General features: G+C 33.3%; 1 protein-coding gene across 2 annotated transcripts; it reads right to left on the bottom strand.

The window, feature by feature from the left end:
- Positions 1 to 15,159: 15,159 nt before the first annotated feature.
- On the bottom strand, positions 15,160 to 17,020 carry LOC131154989 (cyclin-D4-1-like). 2 transcript variants are annotated; one of them, XM_058107858.1, is made up of 5 exons: positions 16,518 to 17,020; positions 16,367 to 16,453; positions 15,955 to 16,270; positions 15,718 to 15,851; positions 15,160 to 15,580 (listed from the first exon to the last, which is right to left on the bottom strand). In XM_058107858.1, the coding sequence occupies exons 1-5, from the start codon at positions 16,800 to 16,802 to the stop codon at positions 15,347 to 15,349; spliced, it is 1,056 nt and encodes a 351-aa protein (XP_057963841.1). In that variant the 5' UTR covers positions 16,803 to 17,020; the 3' UTR covers positions 15,160 to 15,346. The 2 variants fall into 2 exon arrangements, with proteins under 2 accessions (XP_057963841.1, XP_057963842.1); XM_058107859.1 differs by having other exon boundaries at positions 15,718 to 15,845; positions 16,518 to 17,002.
- Between the last annotated feature and the right edge of the window lie 6,622 nt (positions 17,021 to 23,642).

The following is a 23,642-nucleotide window of genomic DNA, read 5'->3' as shown; positions in this document are numbered from 1 at the left end:
TCTAATGAGAGATTGCAAATTTCGAGAACAAAATTTTTGTAAGGAGTGGAGGTTGTAAGAACCCGAACCGTGATATATGGATTTATTATGTAAAAGAGGGGTAAAAATGGAATTTGCACAAACTTCATCCACGAGGCCATAATTCGTCGATGAAGGTTGAAGGCTTCTCGTCGACGAAATTCAGAAGCTCGTCAACAAGTGAATGCCGAGGGGTTCAACAAAGTTAAAATATCTGGCTCGTCGACGAGGCCACCGACTTGTCGATGAAGCTAGTGGAGAATTTGTCGACGAGGACACCAATTCGTCAACGAATCCACTCGAGTCAAAGGTGCTATAAAAGGTATTTTTGGTTGCTTTGGGGCTAAGTTTCCCTAAATCCTCTCTCTCTCTCTCTAGAACTCGAAGCTCTCTCTCTCTCCTCGATTCCTTCGTCGTTTGTCGCCTGATTCGCAAATCCAATGTTACTGCTAGGATCAGTGAAGGATTCTCTATGTTTCTAGGGGATCAGAATCTCGTTTCGGAGGTTTTCGGGTTTCGGGCTAAAATCGAGGTAAGACTCGGTTTTCATTTCTGATTTAGTATATGTGTAGTAGTACGGGTTGTAAGCATGTACTGTACTATGGTTTGTAGGTTTTGGAGTCTCGGTTCGTAGTTTTGGGGACCATAGAGTTCGTAGTTGGAATTCTGGTTAAGGTAAGGGGATTCTGTTTATATCAGTTTATTTTCGAAATTAGGATTGGTAAGCTTGTAGGCTACGATCGTATGTATGTTTTGGCAACTTATTTGGGGAAATCTATAGAGTAAAAATGCGGGATTTTCGAGTTACAATTTTAGGGAAAATTGGGGATTTCGGGTATCATCTCTACTTTGTTTTGGAAACTGTTGGTTATGTTAAAATTGTACTATTGAGGTGACCGTAATCCCTATTTGCATAAACTGTATACTTGAAATTGTAATTGATATGATTTGTCGTAAACCAAATAAGTGTGGCATGTATGGGTGTATGTATTTGTTCTAGGTATTTGTAAAACAGCTATGTGGCGGCTAATTACCATACGCTAAAATGTATAGGAACGTGAGTTCCAAAATGATTGTAGGGATTTGCAAAACAGCAATGTATCAGTTAACTACCATGGGCGAGAGTGGCTGGCTCCATATCCGAGGTATGAAATATCACCAGTATGTTCCGGCTGGTCACCGAAGGGTGTGTTCTACACCGTATGTAGCAATGTAATCACTGTGGGCCTGAGTCGTCGCATTGAAGTTGTGTATGTAGCAATGTAATCGATGTGAGACTAGATGACCTTGTGTAGTTGCGTAAGTACCAATGTAATCACTATTGGGCCTAGGTCGTCACATTGTAGTTGCGTATGTAGCAATGTAATCGATGTGAGACTAGGTGACCTTGTGTAGTTGCGTATGTAGCAATGTAATCACTGTGGGCCTGAGACGTCGAATTGTAGTTGTGTATGTAGCAATGTAATCGATATGAGACTAGGTTACCTAGTGTACTTGCGTATGGAGCAATGTAATCATTATTGGGCCTCAGTCGTCGCAGCGTAGTTGCATGTGTAGCAATGTAATTGCTTTGAGACGAGGTGACCTTGTGTAGTTGCAAACTAGTATGACGACATTGACCGTATGTTTTGGGTATCATATGTACTGGAATGGTGTTTATGAAAATATTGGAACTGTATGTATTTGTATGAAACTGTATGCAAATGTTTCGAACTGTATCGTATTTTATAGTGTTATGAAGTATGTAAAATAACACTGGTATGCCACACACTGATATAACATGTTTTCTTCCTTATTGAGTGGTGTCTCACCCCGAATGTACGTACAATGTTTTTCAGGTCCTTCAGGTAACCATAAGTAGCATCCTAGCGTCTGGAAGCAAGGATGTTGTAGCTACCGCTAGTACCGATTAGGTACGAGTTTTGGTATCCAAGTTATCAGGATGGTTTTTGTAGACACCTGGGGTATGTTTTGTATTATGGGAATGTATCCTAGCTTGTATAAACTCTGGTATGATACTGGTTATGTATAAAAGACTATATTTCGCTGCGTATTTTTGAATGAGTATGGATGTTCAGGTGTATGTATGTGGGCATCCGTTCACCCCACGGGGTCAGACCCTCTATTTGTATGGTATCATGTATGTTTAAATTGATACAGAGATAGGTTAGGTCACTTTATTCACACCTGGGACCCACTTTCGGGTTCGGGGCGTGACATTAGTACACCAAAAAGGGTGAAGGAGCAACTAAGAAGGCTTATTACACTTGAATTTAAGGACAATTATCGACTAATTACTGGCTCAACTCTCAGAATTCCCCAATGGAGTGGCCAAGTTGTCGCGATGTCCCAGACCCGCCAGAGACCACTCTGGTAAATGGGTGCGGCTGCGAACTGGGAGGAATGAATGTGTATTTTGCAAAAGATAAAAAAATATTTTCGTGGAAAAACAATGTGTGATGGAGTCGCCACTAGTCTTTTGGAGTGCGATTGGAACACTTGATAGCTACCCCATTAGGGGTAGAATCGGTCTGTTTCACCAGAGTCCAGCTCAAGAGTTCAGTTACGCGAAGGGAAGGTATTAGCACCCCCTACGTGCCCGTTCTTACGAACGGTACCAGATTAATCGAAAATTATCCCAAAATAAATTTAACAAGTCTTTCAAAATTACTCCCTTACGAAAATTAAAGAAAATGCTCAAAATGAATACTATATAGGTATTCCCTCAAAACCAGGGCAATCCAATACTTCGAAGAGTCCATGCCCTTTGTTGCAATCATCGGGATGGGAAAATCGAGAAAATAAGGTACAAGATACTCTCCCAGATTTTGAAATCTCATAGGATTTTTCTAAGTAGGAAAAATAATATTTCAAAAGGTTTTAGAAGTTGTTCGGGATGAAAATGATTTTCTGGGCCTAATAAACATTTTTGTGATTTTTTCTAAGTGTGAAAACATTTTTTGTGAGTTTTTTTGATTTTTCAATATTTTTCCTGAACCTCAAAATAGCACAAATAAAATTAAGACAAAAACCATGGAAGTCAAAGTTTTGAAAATATTTTTGGAATTTTGTGATTTTTCTACTGTGTGGATTTTGGTGCATTTTGGAATTATTCAAGTAGAAATGACGCAAATAGAACCAGCTTAGTCGTGGTTCAGAGGACCCAAACAGTTCGGGGAGAAAACTAGAAAGGTCAACCTGTTTAGGGTCTGGTCAAGACCATGTCAACATGCGGTGCCTACGGGACGCGAGAGTTAGTGTGTGTTTTTAGTTTGTGCATAGGTTGTGTGTAAACATGTGTGCATGGGTGTGTTTCATGTATGTTTTGAGTTTTGTACATGCATGAGTGTGAGGTTGTGTGTGCATGAGTATATATGCATGTGCATGGGTGTTGGGGATGTATGTTGCATGCATGGGTGTGTACGTACGTGAATGTGTACATACGTGGATGCGCACGCATGTGTGTGAGCATTAGAGCATATAAGTGTAGATACACATGAATGAAAGTGTATGTGTGTGGGGGTGTACGTGCATGTGTGTGCATGTGTGTGCGTGTAAGTGTTAGAATGCATGCATGAATGGAAGTGTACTTGTGTGAGTGTGTACATACATGTGCACGCACGCATGTGTGTGTGTAAGTGTTAGGATGTATGTATGAATGGAAGTGTACTTGTGTGATTGTGTACATACATGTGCACCAAGCGAGTTGCTCGAGGCAAGGACATAGGTTGCTGGTCAAACCTTGTAAAAAACTTTGTGTTCTGCTCTTCTTCCCTATCTCTTTAATTCTTGCAAATTAAAATCTGCGTGTATGATTTTAAATTCATTGGAGAACCTACTGATTATTGAGATTTGATTGTGGTTTAATCAAGTTACCATATTGAATGTTGGTTTACGTTATTGGACGAAAAATCAAACAAGGTTTGATATCTGAATTTAGTTGTGTTTGGCTAAGATTAAGTTGGTTTGATTGATTATTTAATTGAAGCATAAGTGTCAAGATGACCTCAGTTGTATTAGTGAATTTGTGTCTTGAGAACATCACTGATTATTTCTGAAAACTAGATTCAAAAATTTAATGAACTGAATACTGAATTACTTGAAGTTTAAATTTGGTTTGTAATTTCAGCATTCATATTTATATTTAGGATTGTTGATTGGTATAGTACGGCATTGATTAGTTTATTATAACTGTGTGGTTGTGATGATTTAAATTAAGAGGGTTAAAATAAATTGAAATTTTTTTAAGAAATTTTTAATTACCCAATTCACCCCCCCCCCCCCTCTCTTGGGATTACCTCTTTAATTTCAATGTTTTGGGATTTGTTCAATCCAAATCAAGAGAACACTTGAGCATCTTTTGAAAGTTCTTTTCCTTCAAAATCAAAAGCCTTTTAAAAGTTTAGAGTTCTTAATAGGTAAGTCCCAAGTTATTTATCAGCAAGCTTAAACTATTCCTTCTTCCAATAAGAATAGAGACTAGATGAGAGCATAAAGATAAATAGATAACTTCAACAAATAAAAAGCTGAATAATCATGTTGAGAGCTTCAAGTTGCAGGCTTCTAGCAATTTTGCCTTATCTGTATAGTTTTTATTTTTAAATTTTCTTCATCTTCTTTTTCTCTTATTATATATCAAAAAGTTAGAGACCTGTCTTTCCTCCTCAAAGCAAAGCAGAAAATAACTTTCTTTTTCCTCTTTTTTCTTTTGACTAACAAAATTCTTCTTCCTTCAACAAAAGGCTTTTCTTTCTCTTCTTTTCTTCCTCTTCCTTCTCTTTTTCCTTCTTCTCTTGCTTAAAAAGTTTACATCAATCTATTTGAATTAAGCTTAGCAATTTCTTCTTCATTTTTCTCTTCATTTTTTTTTAAATTTCTTTTTAATTACAATTATTGCATAAACATGATAGCAACAGTCTACCTTTTACGGTTTACACTATTTAGATTTAAATTAAGAGGGTTAAAATAAATTAAAATTTTGTTAAGAAATTTTTAATTACCCAATTCACCCCCCCCCCCCCCTCCTTGGGTCCAAATCAAGAGAACAATTGAGCATCTTTTGAAAGTTCTTTTCCTTCAAAATCAAAAGCCTTTTAAAAGCTTAGAGTTCTTAATAGGTAAGTCCCAAGTTATTTATCAGCAAGCTTAAACTATTCCTTCTTCCAATAAGAATAGAGACTAGATGAGAGCATAAAGATAAATAGATAACTTCAATAAATAAAAAGCTGCATAATCATGTTGAGAGCTTAAAGTTGCAGGCTTCTAGCAATTTTGCATTATCTGTATAGTTTTTATTTTTAAATTTTCTTCATCTTCTCTTTCTCTTATTATATATCAAGAAGTTAGAGACCTGTCTTTTCTCCTCAAAGCAAAGCAGAAAATAACTTTCTTTTTCCTCTTCTTTTCTTTTGACTAACAAAATTCTTCTTCCTTCAACAAAAGGCTTTTCTTTTTCTTCTTTTCTTCCTCTTCCTTCTCTTTTTCCTTCTTCTCTTGCTTAAAAAGTTTACATCAATCTATTTGAATTAAGCTTAGCAATTTCTTCTTCATTTTTCTCTTCATTTTTTTTTAAATTTCTTTTTAATTACAATTATTGCATAAACATGCTAGCAACAGTCTACCTTTTGCGGTTACACTATTTAGATTTAAATTAAGAGGGTTAAAATAAATTGAAATTTTGTTAAGAAATTTTTAATTACCCAATTCACCCCCCCCCCCCCTCTTGGGTTTACATCTTTAATTTCAATGTTTTGGGATTTGTTCAATCCAAATCAAGAGAACATTTGAGCATCTTTTGAAAGTTCTTTTCCTTCAAAATCAAAAGCCTTTTAAAAGCTTAGAGTTCTTAAAAGGTAAGTCCCAAGTTATTTATTAGCAAGCTTAAACTATTCCTTCTTCCAATAAGAATAGAGACTAGATGAGAGCATAAAGATAAATAGATAACTTCAACAAATAAAAAGCTAAATAATCATGTTGAGAGCTTAAAGTTACAGGCTTCTAACAATTTTGCATTATCTGTATAGTTTTTATTTTTAAATTTTCTTCATCTTCTTTTTCTCTTATTATATATCAAGAAGCTAGAGACCTGTCTTTTCTCCTCAAAGCAAAGCAGAAAATAACTTTCTTTTTCCTCTTCTTTTCTTTTGACTAACAAAATTCTTCTTCCTTCAACAAAAGGCTTTTCTTTTTCTTCTTTTCTTCCTCTTCCTTCTCTTTTTCCTTCTTCTCTTGCTTAAAAAGTTTACATCAATCTATTTGAATTAAGCTTAGCAATTTCTTCTTCATTTTTCTCTTCATTTTTTTTTAAATTTCTTTTTAATTACAATTATTGCATAAACATGCTAGCAACAGTCTACCTTTTGCAGTTTACACTATTTAGATTTAAATTAAGAGGGTTAAAATAAATTGAAATTTTGTTAAGAAATTTTTAATTACCCAATTCACCCCCACTCTTGGGATTATATCTTTAATTTCAATGTTTTGGGATTTGTTCAATCCAAATCAAGAGAACACTTGAGCATCTTTTGAAAGTTATTTTCCTTCAAAATCAAAAGCCTTTTAAAAGCTTAGAGTTCTTAATAGGTAAGTCCCAAGTTATTTATCAGCAAGCTTAAACTATTCCTTCTTCCAATAAGAATAGAGGCTAGATGAGAGCATAAAGATAAATAGAAAACTTCAACAAATAAAAAGCTGAATAATCATGTTGAGAGCTTAAAGTTGCAGGCTTCTAGCAATTTTGCATTATCTGTATAGTTTTTATTTTTAAATTTTCTTCATCTTCTTTTTCTCTTATTATATATCAAGAAGTTAGAGACCTGTCTTTTCTCCTCAAAGCAAAGCAGAAAATAACTTTCTTTTTCCTCTTCTTTTCTTTTGACTAACAAAATTCTTCTTCCTTCAACAAAAGGCTTTTCTTTTTCTTCTTTTCTTCCTCTTCCTTCTCTTTTTCCTTCTTCTCTTGCTTAAAAAGTTTACATCAATCTATTTGAATTAAGCTTAGCAATTTCTTCTTCATTTTTCTCTTCATTTTTTTTTTAATTTCTTTTTAATTACAATTATTGGATAAACATGCTAGCAACAGTCTACCTTTTGCGGTTTACACTATTTAGATTTTTCTTAGGGTCAAATTTATGTGATGTCGAGTAATGAAAAGCCATCCTTTGGGTTAGCTTTGTTTAGATCTTAATAATTAACACACACTCTTACTTTACTATCCTTCTTAATTAAAACTAGAACAATGTCAGCTACCCATTCTAGATAATTGCACATTTCTTAAAAATGCTACACCAAGCTACTACTTGACCTCTTCTTTGATTTTCACTTGTCATTTCCGATGCATCCTTATGAGCTTTTTTTCACTGGCTTGCAACTAGGCCAAATAGGTATTTGATGAGTCACCATATCTATGTGCAAATTAGGCATGTTTTGATAAAACCAAGCAAATATGTCATTGTAATCATGAAGAAAATTCACTACTTCTTACTTGCAGGTTTATCAAAGTACCAATTTTCAATTTTTTGAAGCATCTTCTATTCCCAAATTCACAACTTCTATACCCTTGGTATGTGGTTTGATCTACTTTTCTTCATGCTCTCACATCCTCAAAAGCTCCTTTGATGGTTCTAATTCCTCATCTCCTTCACTAAGATTTGGCAAAGCATTTTTGGCCATAAGTCAAACCAAAGATAGATTATTATTTAGCAAATTATTCATACATAGGCAAGACCTCAGTGGTCCAATTATCAAGCAACTTTAGTGCAAATTTATAAATGTTTAGTTGACGTTCTTTTTTATTACCATCTTGGCAGAAAGAATGCCCAAACACCCATTTTGGACGTGCTCAATCCAAAAGAGGGGGGCATCTATGTTGATTTAATTGGGGACAAAGTTGGACATCGGAGGCACACGTTCGAAAGAAGTTGGAAGAAAAAAAAAAGATGCATATGTTTAGAGAGAAAGAGAAAGAGAAAAAAAAAAAGAGGGTACATTTAACAACAAGGAGGCTCTTATTCACCAAGAGAGGAGGCTCACATTCAAAAGTTAGGAAGTTAGAGGATTTCCTCGTACTTTCCTTGGCATTCTCATAAAAGTTTGGAAGGTCCAAGCTTGAAGAAAACGACTTGAGATCAATAATAATTTCTTGGTTCCTTGGGATTGTTAGGGTTTGTTCGATATTCAAATCTCCAAGAGTAACAAGGTTTATCTCACTCTCGTGCCATCTTACGTTAATTGATTTTATGCAAAAGTTAGACCTTTTTCATATTGGTGTCAAAAATTCAGTTTTTATGGCATGCTTATGCTAGATTCTTCGACTTCATTATGTGGTTGCACAAAAGTCATGATCTACATACTACAATTATGTCAAAGTTACAAATCTTGTACTATTTATACCACTGATTAATGTTAATGTTCTGAGGATGATACTACACTAGAAAAAAAAAATTTAATGATCCCAGTTCTTGGCTAATATCATGAAAAATGCTCATTTTTGCTCATTTTTTAGTGAAAAAATAATAATAAATCTTTTTTCCCCTTAAAATTAACTTTAATAAATATTTTTTTTAAGTACTTTCAAAATAAGAACTTTTTTTTCCAAACACGTAAAACAGTAATTTTTCACATGAGCATTTATTTTTATTTTTTCTTGCCCAAACACTTTTGCAGTAGACACAAAATTTGGTTTCGTTGGCCCAAATGTATCAAAATTAGGGCAAAATAACCAGCATCGTTGGCCTAACAAGGCTTAATCTCGTTTTGATAATAACAAATCAAGGTTACTAAGCATGCTTTCAAGTTAAGTTTGAGGACTCAAATGGTTTATGAAGTCAAGTAATTGTACTTGAAGAAAATTGTTGAAGCTTAAACTTAAAGCTACAAATCATGAAAAACATGATAATATTGAAGAATTAATCAAAACTCAGATGATTATTGAAAGCTTTACAACATGAATACTTAGGAACTTAGATGGTTTTATTTTGATTAAATCTCATGTAAGTACTTCTATTCTCAATATTGAAGTTGAAGCTATTAGGATTCGTTCTAGATGTAGAGATCTGCTTTAGTACATAGAAAATATTTTCATATATAAGGTCTAAAATACGTTTTCCAAGTTAACAAAATCAAGTTTTGGAATTAAAGTTTGAAAAACACTAAGTAGTTAGTGGTCAGACGACTGATAACTTTGCATCAAACTACTAATATGATACTGCTAGTGTTAATAAAAGAACAAAATGGGATCGGGTGACTAAACCATCAGGGTTAGGCGACTGACCTATTACTGATTATTCTTATGTGCTATTTCAAATAAGCTCAGACAACTAACCTTATGGATCAGGCGATGGAAGTCGATGTTTTAAACTTGTAAACAGTGTAGATTTTGTTTCTAAATTCGACTGTTTGGATTTCCAAACTTGAAGCAAACTTGGGGAAAAAGGTAACTGTTGTCTCTACTCTATATAAAGTTAATCTTTTCGCAATTTAGGGTAACCTATACTTACATACAATTCTAAATTTGTGTTGTACTCTTTAAATTCTTTCTGAAAAGCTACTGTGAGTTCTTGCTGAAATACCTAGCGAAATTCTGATTTGTTTTTGAAATCCACATCCTACAATGAGAATACTTGTGATATATTCATGAGCTTCACTTTATTGATTATCTGAAGTATATTGTGCTTTAAATTTGTACAAATTATGCTCTTTTGTGAGTTATTTTCTTGAAAGAATTGTATATTTCCTTTGTGCAAACTTTGACGGTTCAGGATTGTTGAATAGTTGTCTAGCGAGAGGTTATTCTCGTTAGAGAGGGGTCTCCACCTTCAAACAGAGAGAGGGTGTTTCACCTGTTCAATGAAGTGGGAAAGGAAATCTTCCAAGCGAGTTGCTTGAGGCAAGGACATAGGCTACTGGTCGAACCTTGTAAAAAACTTGGTGTTCTGCTCTTCTTCCCTATCTCTTTAATTCTTGCAAATTAAAATCTACGTGTATGATTTTAAATTCATTGGAGAACCTGCTGATTATTGAGATTTGATTGTGGTTTAATCAAGTTACCATATTGAATGTTGGTTTACGTTATTGGACGAAAAATCAAACAAGTTTTGATATCTGAATTTAGTTGTGTTTGGATGAGATTAAGTTGGTTTGATTGATTATTTAATTGAAGCGTAAGTGTCAAGATGACCTCAGTTGTATAAGTGAATTTGTGTCTTGAAAACATCACTGATTATTTCTGAAAACTAGATTCTGAAATTTAACTAAATGAATACTGAATTACTTGAAGTTTAAATTTGGATTGTAATTTCAGCATTCATATTTATATTTAGGATTGTTGATTGGTATAGTACGGTGTTGATTAGTTTATTATAACTGTGTGGTTGTGGTGATTTAAATTAAGAGTGTTAAAATAAATTGAAATTTCGTTAAGAAATTTTTAATTACCCAATTCACCCCTCTCTTGAGATTACATCTTTAATTTCAATGTTTTGGGATTTGTTCAATCCAAATCAAGAGAACACTTGAGCATCTTTTGAAAGTTCTTTTCCTTCAAAATCAAAAGCCTTTTAAAAGCTTAGAGTTCTTAATAGGTAAGTCCCAAGTTATTTATTAGCAAGCTTAAACTATTCCTTCTTCCAATAAGAATAGAGACTAGATGAGAGCATAAAGATAAATAGATAACTTCAACAAATAAAAAGCTGAATAATCATGTCGAGAGCTTAAAGTTGCAGGCTTCTAGCAATTTTGCATTATCTGTATAGTTTTTATTTTTAAATTTTCTTCATCTTCTTTTTCTCTTATTATATATCAAGAAGCTAGAGACCTGTCTTTTCTCCTCAAAGCAAAGCAGAAAATAACTTTCTTTTTCCTCTTCTTTTCTTTTGACCAACAAAATTCTTCTTCCTTCAACAAAAGGCTTTTCTTTTTCTTCTTTTCTTCCTCTTCCTTCTCTTTTTCCTTCTTCTCTTGCTTAAAAAGTTTACATCAATCTATTTGAATTAAGCTTAGCAATTTCTTCTTCATTTTTCTCTTCATTTTTTTTTAAATTTCTTTTTAATTACAATTATTGGATAAACACGCTAGCGACCGTCTACCTTTCACGGTTTACACTATTTAGATTTTTCTTAGGGTGAAATTTATTGAAGGAAAAACTTGTTAGGTGCAAGCGAACAAGCTAGCTACATTCCTAATATTGATTTTTGTTTCTTAAACTTACTACAAAACTTTAGGCTTATTTTATTGTAAGTTTTCATCAAATGCCAATTACACAAATTTAAACTTATTTTTCATTGTAAACACAATCTTATGATCCACGATATGATCCTGCAGACCTCCACCCCTCTCAAAACTACGAGGATCCCTATTCTACAACCTCATTTCATATTCAAATATTTTGCTTCCGAAGAAAAAAAAAAAAAAAAAAAAAAAAAAACTTTACGTTTGCTACTTCTAGGTGTTTTGTTCATTGGAATGAGGATAAACATTATCGTAAAAGCAGTAATTATTCATGCCTCAAAACCATAAAAATGGATGGCTTTAAGCTCTCCTAAAGCTCTGCAATGCCAACAAAACATCTCATCAATTTGTTCTAAATAGTAGAGAAATCACACTAGATAGATGCAGAGTGAAACAGCAGAAGAAGGAATTGGCCAATTGGGCTGCTGCAGATTGGGGTGTCGCGGGCGTGCTGCTGGGTGCAAGGGAGGTTTGTGCTGCTTTGTCTCATCCAGTGGTTCCTTTTGAGGACTCCTTTGTCCTAAAGCCTCGCGCCCTTTTTCCCTCCCTGCACCAGGGAGAAGGAGAAGGCCCATAGGGCCCTTCGGGAGGCAGGACTTCTACCCTTCTGTGGGCCTATGTGCCCTTCACTGTAGGACTCGTGGGATCCCACCCAAGGTCTCACATGCCCACCAGCTTCTTTTTATATTGTGTAATCTGTGGATGTAGGGCATGGGTTGCAAATGCAGTGCCCCATACAGGCTGGACTTGGGACCCATCTTGACCAATTTGTGTGCAAAATCTCAGCCACAGATTTGGTGCACCATTGAGGCCACAGGCTGCAAAGCAATAAGCAAGACAATAATAATGCAAGTTTTTTGGTGGGATGCAGAACTTCTGCCTCTTTTTTGGGGCCTTTTTTATGTTTCTCATTGAAATATTTGTTGTGTAAAATTGGCATATAGCTATCATCTACTAACCCAATCCTCTTATAGCCCTTAAGCTCTCTCCATCCTCATATGCCATAATCATTTGTCTCTATTCCCTCACTGTGGTTGACCTTCATCAAAAATTCAAAATTCAAAAATAAAAATTAAGAACTAAAAATTTATGATGGCATGAGTTTTTTTATGAATTTTCATAAGAATTTGTGAACATTTTCTCTATAAAAATTTATACATTGCATTCCAACTTAAAATAGGATATCTCTCATTATCAGAAACTTTTTGAGATTTTCTTTAAAAGAGAAGATTTTGTGTGCATTTCGAAATCTTGTACAATGTGTATTAAATTTTAATACTCCCCCGCACGTGCAGCCCGACAGCACATGGAGAGATAAATAAATGACAAATAATACCACAAAATAAAGGCGGACGACAAAACTAGAATCCAGGACCAGAACTCTAATACCATGTTAAATTACTAATTTACCTAAAAATTTAACACGTTAGGTTGTGGGCCAACAATGTATATCAGGCTTTAATGCTATATACATTAATCTTTTATATTTTAAAAGTTTCAAGTAGAACCTCTTGTGAATATAAAACATAGGTTAATATTTTTTCTCTAAATTTTTATAAATTTCTACTTTAAATTCTTAAAAATAAAATTACAAGATTTATCCAATATTTATTAATGCCCATATGTTTGAGGCTTCCTAATTGCTTGAAGGTTAGACCATATATGGAAAATGTAAAGGTAGTATTTAGACTTGAATTTGTATTTTGTAAAAATTATTAAAAAAAATAAAATAAAAGATACTCACTTCTTTTAAGGTTTAAAAAATAGTAAAAACCTCTCTTTAAAAATATTATTTTATAAAATACAAAGGGAGATTTGCACATATAAATTTGAGGTTTGAATTTAATAATAAAAAAAAAGGTAAATAAATAAATCAAATTGATATTTAAAGCTTTCTTTGAGATATGGTGGGGATGTAATTAGTAACGTTCAAAGCCTTTACACTATTCTTTTATTTCTATTAAAGACTTGTGTCTGCTGTTGAGGCTTTATGACAAAAACTTCCACTCACAGTTCAGGCTGAAATTATTTATTGTGGAATGAGAATTTGGTAGGTCTAGTCATTTTTTAATTTATTTTACCTGTAATTAATAATATTAAGATTTTATTTTTCAAAATTAGAAACTCGACCTTATGACCGTTCGTCTTCTTGCTTTTTGTTTGTGATATGAAATAAAAATATGAATAAATTAAGAGAATATTTTATATTATTTTACTTTATTTTATTTTCATCCTATTTCAAGGTTTCGCCATATATACCATTAAGAGGAAGTTGGTGTCAAATAAATACAACTTTTTTTTTTTGGCATAGTCATGCCCTCTAGATTCCTAACAATGCCCATAAAAATTTTACCTAAAAGGCTAAAAGATATCATATAGGTTTGAAATCCTCTCCAATGCCTGCTTTTGGACGCATAAATGTTTTGATACAACAACTATACAAATTGGTATACGAGTTGTTACTATTGATGTTGATTATGTCTTACCAATCAACCTCAACTTTATTGACTTGAGAATTCAAGATATTTATTTTAGTGTATAAACTCAATAGTATTTTCGAATAAATGTAAAAATAGCAGGAGAATAAAAATTAATTATAATGTATTAATATTAATATAAAAAATATTAGATGTTAAGGGCGACCCTTAGATCCGCCCTTTAAACTTTTAGTTTAGGTAAAATGGTAATCTAGTAAATATAATTTTATATTATATTTTATCGCAATCCTATACTAATTTAAATTATGAACAATGTAGCAACATTTTGATATTTTGAAAAAGAAAAGTTAAATTCCCTTTTTAGTATTCCAAACAAGCAGTGAAGGGATTAATGAAAGATAAATAGGAAATGAAAATCAGTGTTAAGCAAAAATTAAAAATAAAATAAAGAGAAAACTGTAAACAAGTGGTAATATTTTCCTTTGGCAAGATATGTTTGGGGGGTGTCCCCAACACCCGGGCACCCTGTAAAGAAATGCAAAAAGACTTTCTAGGGAAAAAAAAAAAAGTAAGTTTGACTCTCTCATCCAACGGCCATAAATGGACTGACACTCGCTCTCCCCACATCCCGAGCCCCGAAGCAACCCGTCTTTTTTCTCTCCCCCTACGGTTATTTTCCACCCATCCAAACAAAAACCCTACTCCGTTCTTTCCTTTCATCCCCGTACCCTCCCCTGCGTGATTTGACCCTCCGTGGTCTCCACCACATCAAATCCCTGCCCCAAAAGCGAGTTTTAACAGCTGGACGCCTCCCATTGGCCCCCGCCCCGCTGTCCCCCACAACCCCTCTCCGATCCCCTTCCCGCCATCTCTCACCCCCTTTACGTGGCTGCTCTACGTCATCCCACGTCATCCCCAACCCCCCACGCCCAATAATCCAACGATACCGGATCCCATCCCCCTAATTAAATTACCGTAACAACCTCCACTTTGTGGGCCCACGTCCGAACCGAAGCCGTGCGCCCAAGGACAATTCGGGAAAAGTAACTGTATTCCTCCATCCGACGGCTACGGGTACGCGATACGTCGAAAGCTTGTCTTTCCCAATTGGGTGGCCCACTTTGCGCTCTTTCTGTCGGACACGTGCCATTACCCTAGTGGTCCAGTCTCCACCAAAACAACTTTTATTAATTAAAATCCTAGCAGTAAACCGACGCCGCGCGCGGCCTTTTAATTACAGAAATTGTCGAGGGCAGTTTGGTCAAGGTGGAAAAGCCGGTCCGCCTGGGAATGCTTTCATGCGCAGATGATTGAAATTGGAAGCGTTTTTTCGGGAATAATTGAAACATCATGAGACCTGCAGCTGCTCTATTATTAACCACATGTTTTTATTGTTTGACCAAAAGGCCCATACCCGGCAAAAAGAAAAATGGCAGCAAATATAGCAATATATCAATTATATATTATAGTTTAGAAATTTATAAAACAATATTTATAATTATAATAAAATATCCAAAATTCCTCTTCCATCTAACCGTTCATTTTATAATCAACGACATGGAGAATGCCCCAAAAAAATAAAAGGTACTTCTCTCTTTTCAGAGGGAAAAATATAGGAAGGAGAGGAGAGACGGCTGTGGAGGCTGCGCCGGCGGTGATCTTATCTACTCGCGATGTACATCTGGCAAAGAGGGTCGGGGCCGCTTGTTCGGCGGCTCTGCTTGGCCGGAGCCTGGGTTCCCGGACCGAGTGTCGCAACTCCCACAGGCGGCCGCGTCCAGTACGCCGACGGGACTGGGCGGCGCCGGCGGCTCAGCTGTCCGCTCTTTATGGCGAGCTGCCGGACACGTGTCCACCAGGTACTCCTCCATTAGTTGGTGACAGCTTCTCACCATCTCCTGTTTTCAAAATTGAATCAAATAAATTAGTAAAAAAGTACAACACCAAAAAATAAATAATAAATATATATAATTGAAAAATTAAATAGAATCACGTCCCAAAAAAATTATGCAGCCCGAGACCGAGAGTTAATTACTTTGTTCACTAGCTCACAGTACGACGCCGGTAGTAGCCGGTCATTCGCAGCCGAAAGATCGACGCTTTCGCCGGCGGCAGAGAGCACTGCAGCCGCTGCAATGGCCGACGGCGGAAACCCCAAGAAATCTATCGCTGACCCAAAAAAAAAAAATAAAGACGAAAAAAATGGCATTAATTCAAAAACCCGAATCCGTATAATAATGAACAAATCGGGTGCGGATCTCGCGGGGCTTACCCCGGGTAGTGCGGAGAATGAGATCCGACGAAACTGATAGCACGCGACCAAAAAATTGCTGACTGGGGACGGAAGACGACGAGGGGAGCCTGGAGATGAAATAGTCGAGATAATCGAAAGGGGTTACGGAGCGGAGCCTCCATTTGAGATTGGACATGACGAAGAGCTCCATTCTCTGAACCGTTTTTGGTTCGAACACAAACCGGGGTTCGAATGCCTGGAGGGCGATTAAGAGCGGCACTTGCGGTTCTTCCATTTTGGCCGCAAGTGAGAGGCACGCCACCGAGAGCAGCTGAAAGGGCCACCCGTTTCCTTGCTGTTGGGCAAATTAACATACAGGTGGTGGGTCAGATTCCGCTACTAGACGGACGCTGGCCGGGGAATGAAGGGGGCTGAAAGAAAGAAACATTACCGGAAGTGCATTGGACGAGAGAAAACGGTCCAGGTAGTTCACCGATAGCATCGCCGTCACCGGTCTGAACCGGTAAAATGCGTGCACCTGCATTGACCACCCACAATCAAATCACCCAATTGCTAGCGAGAGAGAGAGAGATTGGGAGTACCTTGAGGATCCAGTTGATGGAGTCCTGGCGGGCGGTAAGATCGACGGAGCGGTCGCGGCAACGGCGGAGGTAGTCCGGGAGGGGCATGTGGTGGGGCTCTGAGAGGAGGAGGTCGGAGAGAGAGTAATCGGGCGGTGGAGGAGAGATCCAGATGGCGGCGTCGACATCAGAGGAGGCGACGTCGCCGGCGTCTTCTGGGCAGTACAAGCTAGATGTCGCTGAGTGCTCTGGCGACTGAGACTGAGACTGAGACTGAATCTGAGATGGAGACGGAGGCAGAGACATTGTAGTGGCGGCGAGAGGCACCGGCGGCGAAACCGGGTGGACTCTGTATTGTAGGTCTCGACATTGCCAGCTAAGGGTATGAGAGAGGCATGTTTTAGAAGAAACCCTCTCTCTATTTCTCTCTATATTTCTTCTCTCGCTCTCTCGCTCTCTAGTTTCTCTCTCTAGTCAAGAACGGGGGGGTTTTCTCAAATCAACTGATGTTGGGACATCTGTTAACATCAAGCGGCTAATGGAAGTGAGCTGTTGGTGATGAATCCGTTGTCGCGATGCACTGGATCACTGCTCCACCTCTGCCTCACTCTTTGTGTAACTGTGTCTATCGAGAGAGTGAGAGTACTGTCTACTGATTATAGATTATATATAATCCTTTTTCCTTCCCCGTAAAATTAGTGATATATATATATATATATATATTTTTGAATTACGCACCGGATATCCACGTGTCCGTTTTATGGTCCACGTGATTAATCTTGCGTCCCTTAAAGTTGACCCCACAACTTTAAAGGAAGAGTAAATTCAGGAGTTCATGAGTGGAAATGAGTTCATGAGGGTTTGAACATCTGACCTCATGTGATATATTTTTTTCGTTCATTACATTGTATGGTCCTAAAATTCACCTAATATTTTGTTGCATTTAAGATCATATGACTCGCATAGATAATAACCACCACTTTAAATCAAAATGAAAGACACAAATGGGGTGAATTATAAATTTATAATTACTAACAAACCTTTTCATTAATAATTTTCCCATAATTAATATACCTTTTCATTAATAAATTTCTAATAATTAATGTTTTAAAAAAAATGAAATGGAATTATATACATATAGTCCTTAGACTTTTATTAAGTTGCATTTTACTATGTTAAAGTTTAATTATAATGTGTCTATATTCATGATAGTTGAAGTCCCTTTCATGAATCCCATCAAGTTGCATTTTGCTTTTTGAAGTTTTAATTTAACATATTCGATATCTAAAGCCTCGTATTCAATTTATAAACTCCTTTTTAAAAATCTCATCAACCATAAAAAACAAAACTTTAAATATCAAACTCAGTAAAAGATAAGAACCTCTCATGAGGTTTAAAAAATATTACAAAATTTTCCTGAAATTTGCCAAAAAGATATCCTAAAAAATTTATATTTTTTGAAAACACAATGAGAGATTTATGTCTTTCTAAAAAATCTCAAGTGAAGCCTTTGAATTTTTTAAAATTTCAGAAGAGATAAATGTCTTTTACCTTAAATTTTTTAATAAGTAAAGTACACTTCAATAAAATTTCAAGAAACTATTATATAATACTTTAACGATGTAGTTCAAACCACATCTATAATAATTTGTTTTCCTTTTTTAAAAAAAAAAAACATTGGGATTAACACACGATCTAATCAAAAGCAAAAGCCTTCATTCAGCCAAAAAATTAATTTATTTCTTAATTTTAAGAAGCCTAAATTTCTACGACTCAAGCCACTTTTAACTTTACATAAAATGTAAAATATAAGAATGAGAATTTGTTAGTCTTCCTCTCCCTTTTTCTTTTCTAATAAGATGCTCTATGCCAAAATTAGGCTCTTAATTCAAATTGGACACCGTACCCATATTCCAAAATTTGTTGGAGCTTGCCATTTCAAGGTTAGTGCACGAAAAGCATGGGATTGTGTAGAGATTGAGATCTATCCTATAGTGCTTTGTTAACTTTTGATTAAAAGCATTTTGAAAGATCTGCAATGGCATGAGCATGAGAATGTGTGATGGGCATTGATGGCATATGATATTTTGATTATCATGGCATGCACATATCCTTTTTATGATCACAATGTTGGCATTTAGTGTTATGGTCTTACTCTTATCAATTATTTCTTAATTGGAAGTAGAATAATTAGGAAATAATATTGTTCATTCTTATTTTAAGGATTATGTTTAATTATTATCTATGTTGATTTTGGGGGGAAGGAGGGATCATCGCTCAAAGATCTCTCTTAAAATCATCAATATTTTCAAAAAATTAATAAATAAAATGGCGTTTAATTCCTTCACAAAAAATTTAAAGGTTAATGATTCTATTCTGATTTTATCTTGATTACGTGAGTGATTTGTGAAAGAGGTATTTAACTATATTTATTTTCATAAAATCAAATGCAGCAACGCTTAACCATGAAGCAAGAGTTAAGGGTCAAGTTGCCCCCACAGGCATGGTGCGGTGAAAAGGCATCAACACATAAGAAGAAGTATCCGGGATTCAATTTCAGGTAGATACATTCATGAAACCAGCGCTACTTGTGGATGGTGAGAGTTTACTCTATGAGCCAGCGGAGACCGTGGATGGTGAGAGTTCGCTTTGTAAGTTAGCGGAGACCATAGATGGTGAGAGTTCTCTGTGAACCAACGGGGACTGTGTATGGTAATGGAGATGTGTCCTACAAGTCGGGTTTGCCGAACGTCTAACTGATGCACAGAAGTCATGTCCGCATCCGGACTTTGCCTTGATCAGCGAGACTTGAAGGTGGATAACCCTGATCCGTAGGTTTTGCGTCTCACCAAAGGATTCAAAGGGCTCATTGGTGGCTGAAATTCATATGTAATAAAATAAAAATAAAAAAAAAGTTAAGGGTCAAGTTGTGTGGGAGTCTAAGGTATAGGTACATGGGTAGAAAGAGAAGATTACAACTTAGTAGATACATATCCAAGAGTTAGAGTGGATCATAACACATAGAGAGAAGTAGTTTTTCGAGTTGTTGGCATATAAGGAGACATCTTGGAACAAGCTATAGATGATCATACGCGTCTCCATGATATGCAAGAGATGCTTCTAGCCTTAGATCTTATTCTTTAGTAGGTAGGCAGGTCATCTCAGGCATTGTTCCCCTTGGTTCAAGATGCAGTTGACCACATAATCTCAATAAAGGCTACCAATTTGTATGATTTGATGTCTAGCATACTTTAAGAAGGCTGATGATATATTTAGGGAGGAGAACACAAGGTCTTTCCCCTCAAATTGTACTTGTACTTGTCAAAATAAAATAAAGTGAATGTTTTTTGCCTCTCCCTAAAGTTTTAGTAGTGTATTCTTGCATAAAGTTAAGTAGCATGTTCCTCATGGGATTTACATATCCTTATATAGTGAGAAAAGTAAAAATATTAATTTTTTATCTTTGTATATGTCTTAGTTTATGTCATATATAAAAAATTTGCACAAAAAAGAAAAAAAAAAGTTTATCAAGAAACTCGTAACCCAATCATTAATAGGACTCGGTCATAAAGTGTAGAGTTACCGGAGTCCAACTAGAATGAAGAATCTTCACTCAACAAGAGAATAAAGGCTTTAAAAAAGTTTGTAGCGTATTTAGTACAACTCATAAAAAGAAAAGGCTATATTAGTTGATGAAGTTAAAGGCGTATAGGATGGAGGAGTTGAAGACTTTGAAGATCTTTGTCTTTTTACTAATGTGATTTTACCATAAAAGTTCAAAATCCAAAATTTTGATAAGTATAATTGAATTAGACATCTGGAGATTCATCTTCAAATGTATACAAAGAAGATGAAACCTTATGCTAAGAATTAGAAATTACTTATGTATGCATTTTAGAACAACTTGACTAGACCGAAACTTAAATGATATGCTTCATTAGAAACAAAAGAGTTCAAAATTAGACCGACACTAATGCTATGCCCCATGCTCTCTCTCTCTCTCTCTCTCTCTCTCACACACACACACACACACACACAAAATCAAGGAGGTCACTCTGTAATGGCGTGTAAAAACCAAATTAGATTGACCCAACCTGATTCTTGTACTTCAAATTTCATATTTTATTTGTACTTCACTGTTTTTTTTTTTTTTTAAAAAGATACAAAAACTTGAAAATAAGAAAAAAATATTTTTGTTTAATCTTTCAGTTATTATTATTATTGTTCTTATTTTTATTCCTTTCTTACTGTGATTCAACTACTTAAATTTTTTTAAAAAATAATATTTGATTCTCTTTAAGGGAGGGTTGTCATTATTTATTTATTGCTTTTATTTTTTAAAAGATTCTCAAAATTCCAAAAAAAAATCGTAATTGAAAAAAAGGAAAAACATTAGGAAAAAGTTTTATTTAGGTAATTTTATAGTTTTTTTTTGTTGTTTGTTGTTTCTTTCATCATCAAGAAAATTCAAAAAAGAAAAAGAAAATGTAAATACAACAATTCAATATATATATATATATATATATATAACTCTCATGCATGTTGCTTTCAAAATCCAAGATTGATGAGGACTTAAAATAGTTTTCTACCTTTTTTACAAAAATGGAGATTTTGTGAATATTTCTCAACCAAACTTTATCTTCTTGTTTTATTTAGCTTTAAATCCAAATCTCAAAAGGAAAAGCGTTCTTATGGTCGATTTTTGGACACTCAAACCATTTTTCTATCAAAATTATTAAAATTATAAAATTTGAGAAAATTAGCAATTTGTGTGTGGATGTAAAATAACTGAGAATACGATGGAATCAAATTTCTGAAATGAATCACATTCGCAGAATCAATGATGGAATTGCATTTTGGATGAAATATGATCCCTTCAAATGGTGGAATCATAATTCTAGTTTAAATGGACAAGAATCTATCTTTATTTCATAGAATTCGACTCATTTATAATAAAAAAATATTCTAAAAATGACAACAGATACTAATAATATTTATTATTATTACTATTATAGTAAAAATAATAACAACAAGAACAATATTAATGATAGAAAAGGACAAAATTATTATTATAATTATTTTAAGGATGATAATTATTAAAAAAATAATAAAAATTAATAATATTTACGATAAAAAAAATATTTGCTATTGTGAAATAATAATAAAAAAAGAATAACAACAATAAAGGAATAATAATAATAATACTTTTAAAGATAATTATTATTATAAAAATAATAAAAATAGAAATAAAAATAGTAAAATAATAATTATACTAGTAATAGTCACTATTATGAAAATAATAAAATAATAATAATTAAACAAAAACAATGACAAATAACCATGATGCTAATTGCTATTATTATTATAAAAACAATAACAACTAATAATAATTATAGTCGGAATATGATTCCTACCAATCATGGAATCATGACTCTAGTCTCCATGAATTGGAATTTATCTTTATTTCATGAAATCAAACTCATTTTATACTAAAAAAATATTTTAAAAATGATGAAAAATACTAATTATCTATTATAATAAAAATTAAAAATAATTGCAATAAGAATAATATTTATCACCATAAAAATAATAATAACAATAAGACCAATATTAATGATAGAAAATGCCAAAATAATAATAATAATAAATATTATTTTAAGGATGAAAATTATTATAAATATAATTTTAAAAAATAACATTTAATAATTATAAATTATATTTATTATGGTTAAAAAATAATAACAAAAAGAATAATGATAATAAAGGAAAAATAGTAATTATTATTTTAAGGACAATAATTATTACAAAAATAATAATTGTAATAACAATAATATTTATTATCGTAATACTAATAACAAAAAAAATATCATATTAGTGATAGAAAAGGCCAAAATAATTATAATAATAGTTATTTTATGGATGATAATTATTATAGAAATAATAAAAATTAATTATTATAATAAAAATAATATTTATTATTGTAAAATAATAATAACAAAAAGAATAATGATAATAAAGGGAAAAAATATTTATTATTATTTTAAGGACAATTATTATTATAAAAACAATAAAAATAGAAATAACAATAGTGAAAAAATAGTTATTGCACTAATAACAACAACTATTATAAAAAATAAAAAAATAATAATAAAAAAATAACAACTAATAATAATTACAATAACAATAATAGCAACTTGTAATAATATTCGTTACTACTAAAATAATAATAACAAGAACAATAATAATAAAAATGAAAAAGCTAATAATTGTTATTTTAAGGATAATAATTGTTATAAAAATAATAATAGAAAATAATAATTACAATTGCAGTAATATTTATTAATATAAAAAATAACAATAATAACAAAAATAAAAATAAAAAAGGGAAAAAATAATTATTATTTTACGGATGCTAATTAGTATAAAACATAAAATAATAATAACTAAAAATAATATTAACATTAATAAAAAAAATCATTATTATAAAATAAGACATAACAATAAAAACTAAATAATTATATATTAGTTATTTTTATTATAAAAATGACTTATTTTTCATTTCATTATAGAAGCCAATGAAGAAAATCAAATATTGAAAAGAAATTAAAATTAGATTTTTATAGTCATTTCATATTACTAACCAAATGTCCACCAGCATGTTCACGTTTTTGGAAATAAAAAGATTCTCATGAAACATAGTCATCCTATTCCCGCCTAACTCCATGGGTAAGTTTAATGTGAATCTTATTTTTTGGACCAAAATGACCTCATTATTTTGGCTTTTGGACAATAATGTCCTTATATTATAATATACTCACACTATAATATTGTACTTAAAATAATAAATTATTAATAAAATTAAATTAAAATTTTAAAGAAGTATAAATTTTAATTATTTTTAATTAGAAAACTTCATAAATAACATTAATTAAACATTTAAATTATTTTTTAAATATCTATCGAACGTCTAAATATTTACATTAATTACCATTTTAATTGAGATTTGTAATTTACTAAATAAAAGTAATATTATTATTGCCTTACAAAATGATTTAATAGTTAATATTTATAAACTGCATTACCTTTTATTATTTTGATTAATCAATTATTGAGTGTTAAATATTTTAAATTTATGAGTGTTTGAAT

This window comes from Malania oleifera, chromosome 5, assembly GCF_029873635.1.
Source record: "Malania oleifera isolate guangnan ecotype guangnan chromosome 5, ASM2987363v1, whole genome shotgun sequence".
Classification (NCBI taxonomy): Eukaryota; Viridiplantae; Streptophyta; class Magnoliopsida; order Santalales; family Ximeniaceae; genus Malania; species Malania oleifera.
Note: the sequence above shows the minus strand (reverse complement) of the source record. Positions and strands in the feature narration are given on the sequence as shown.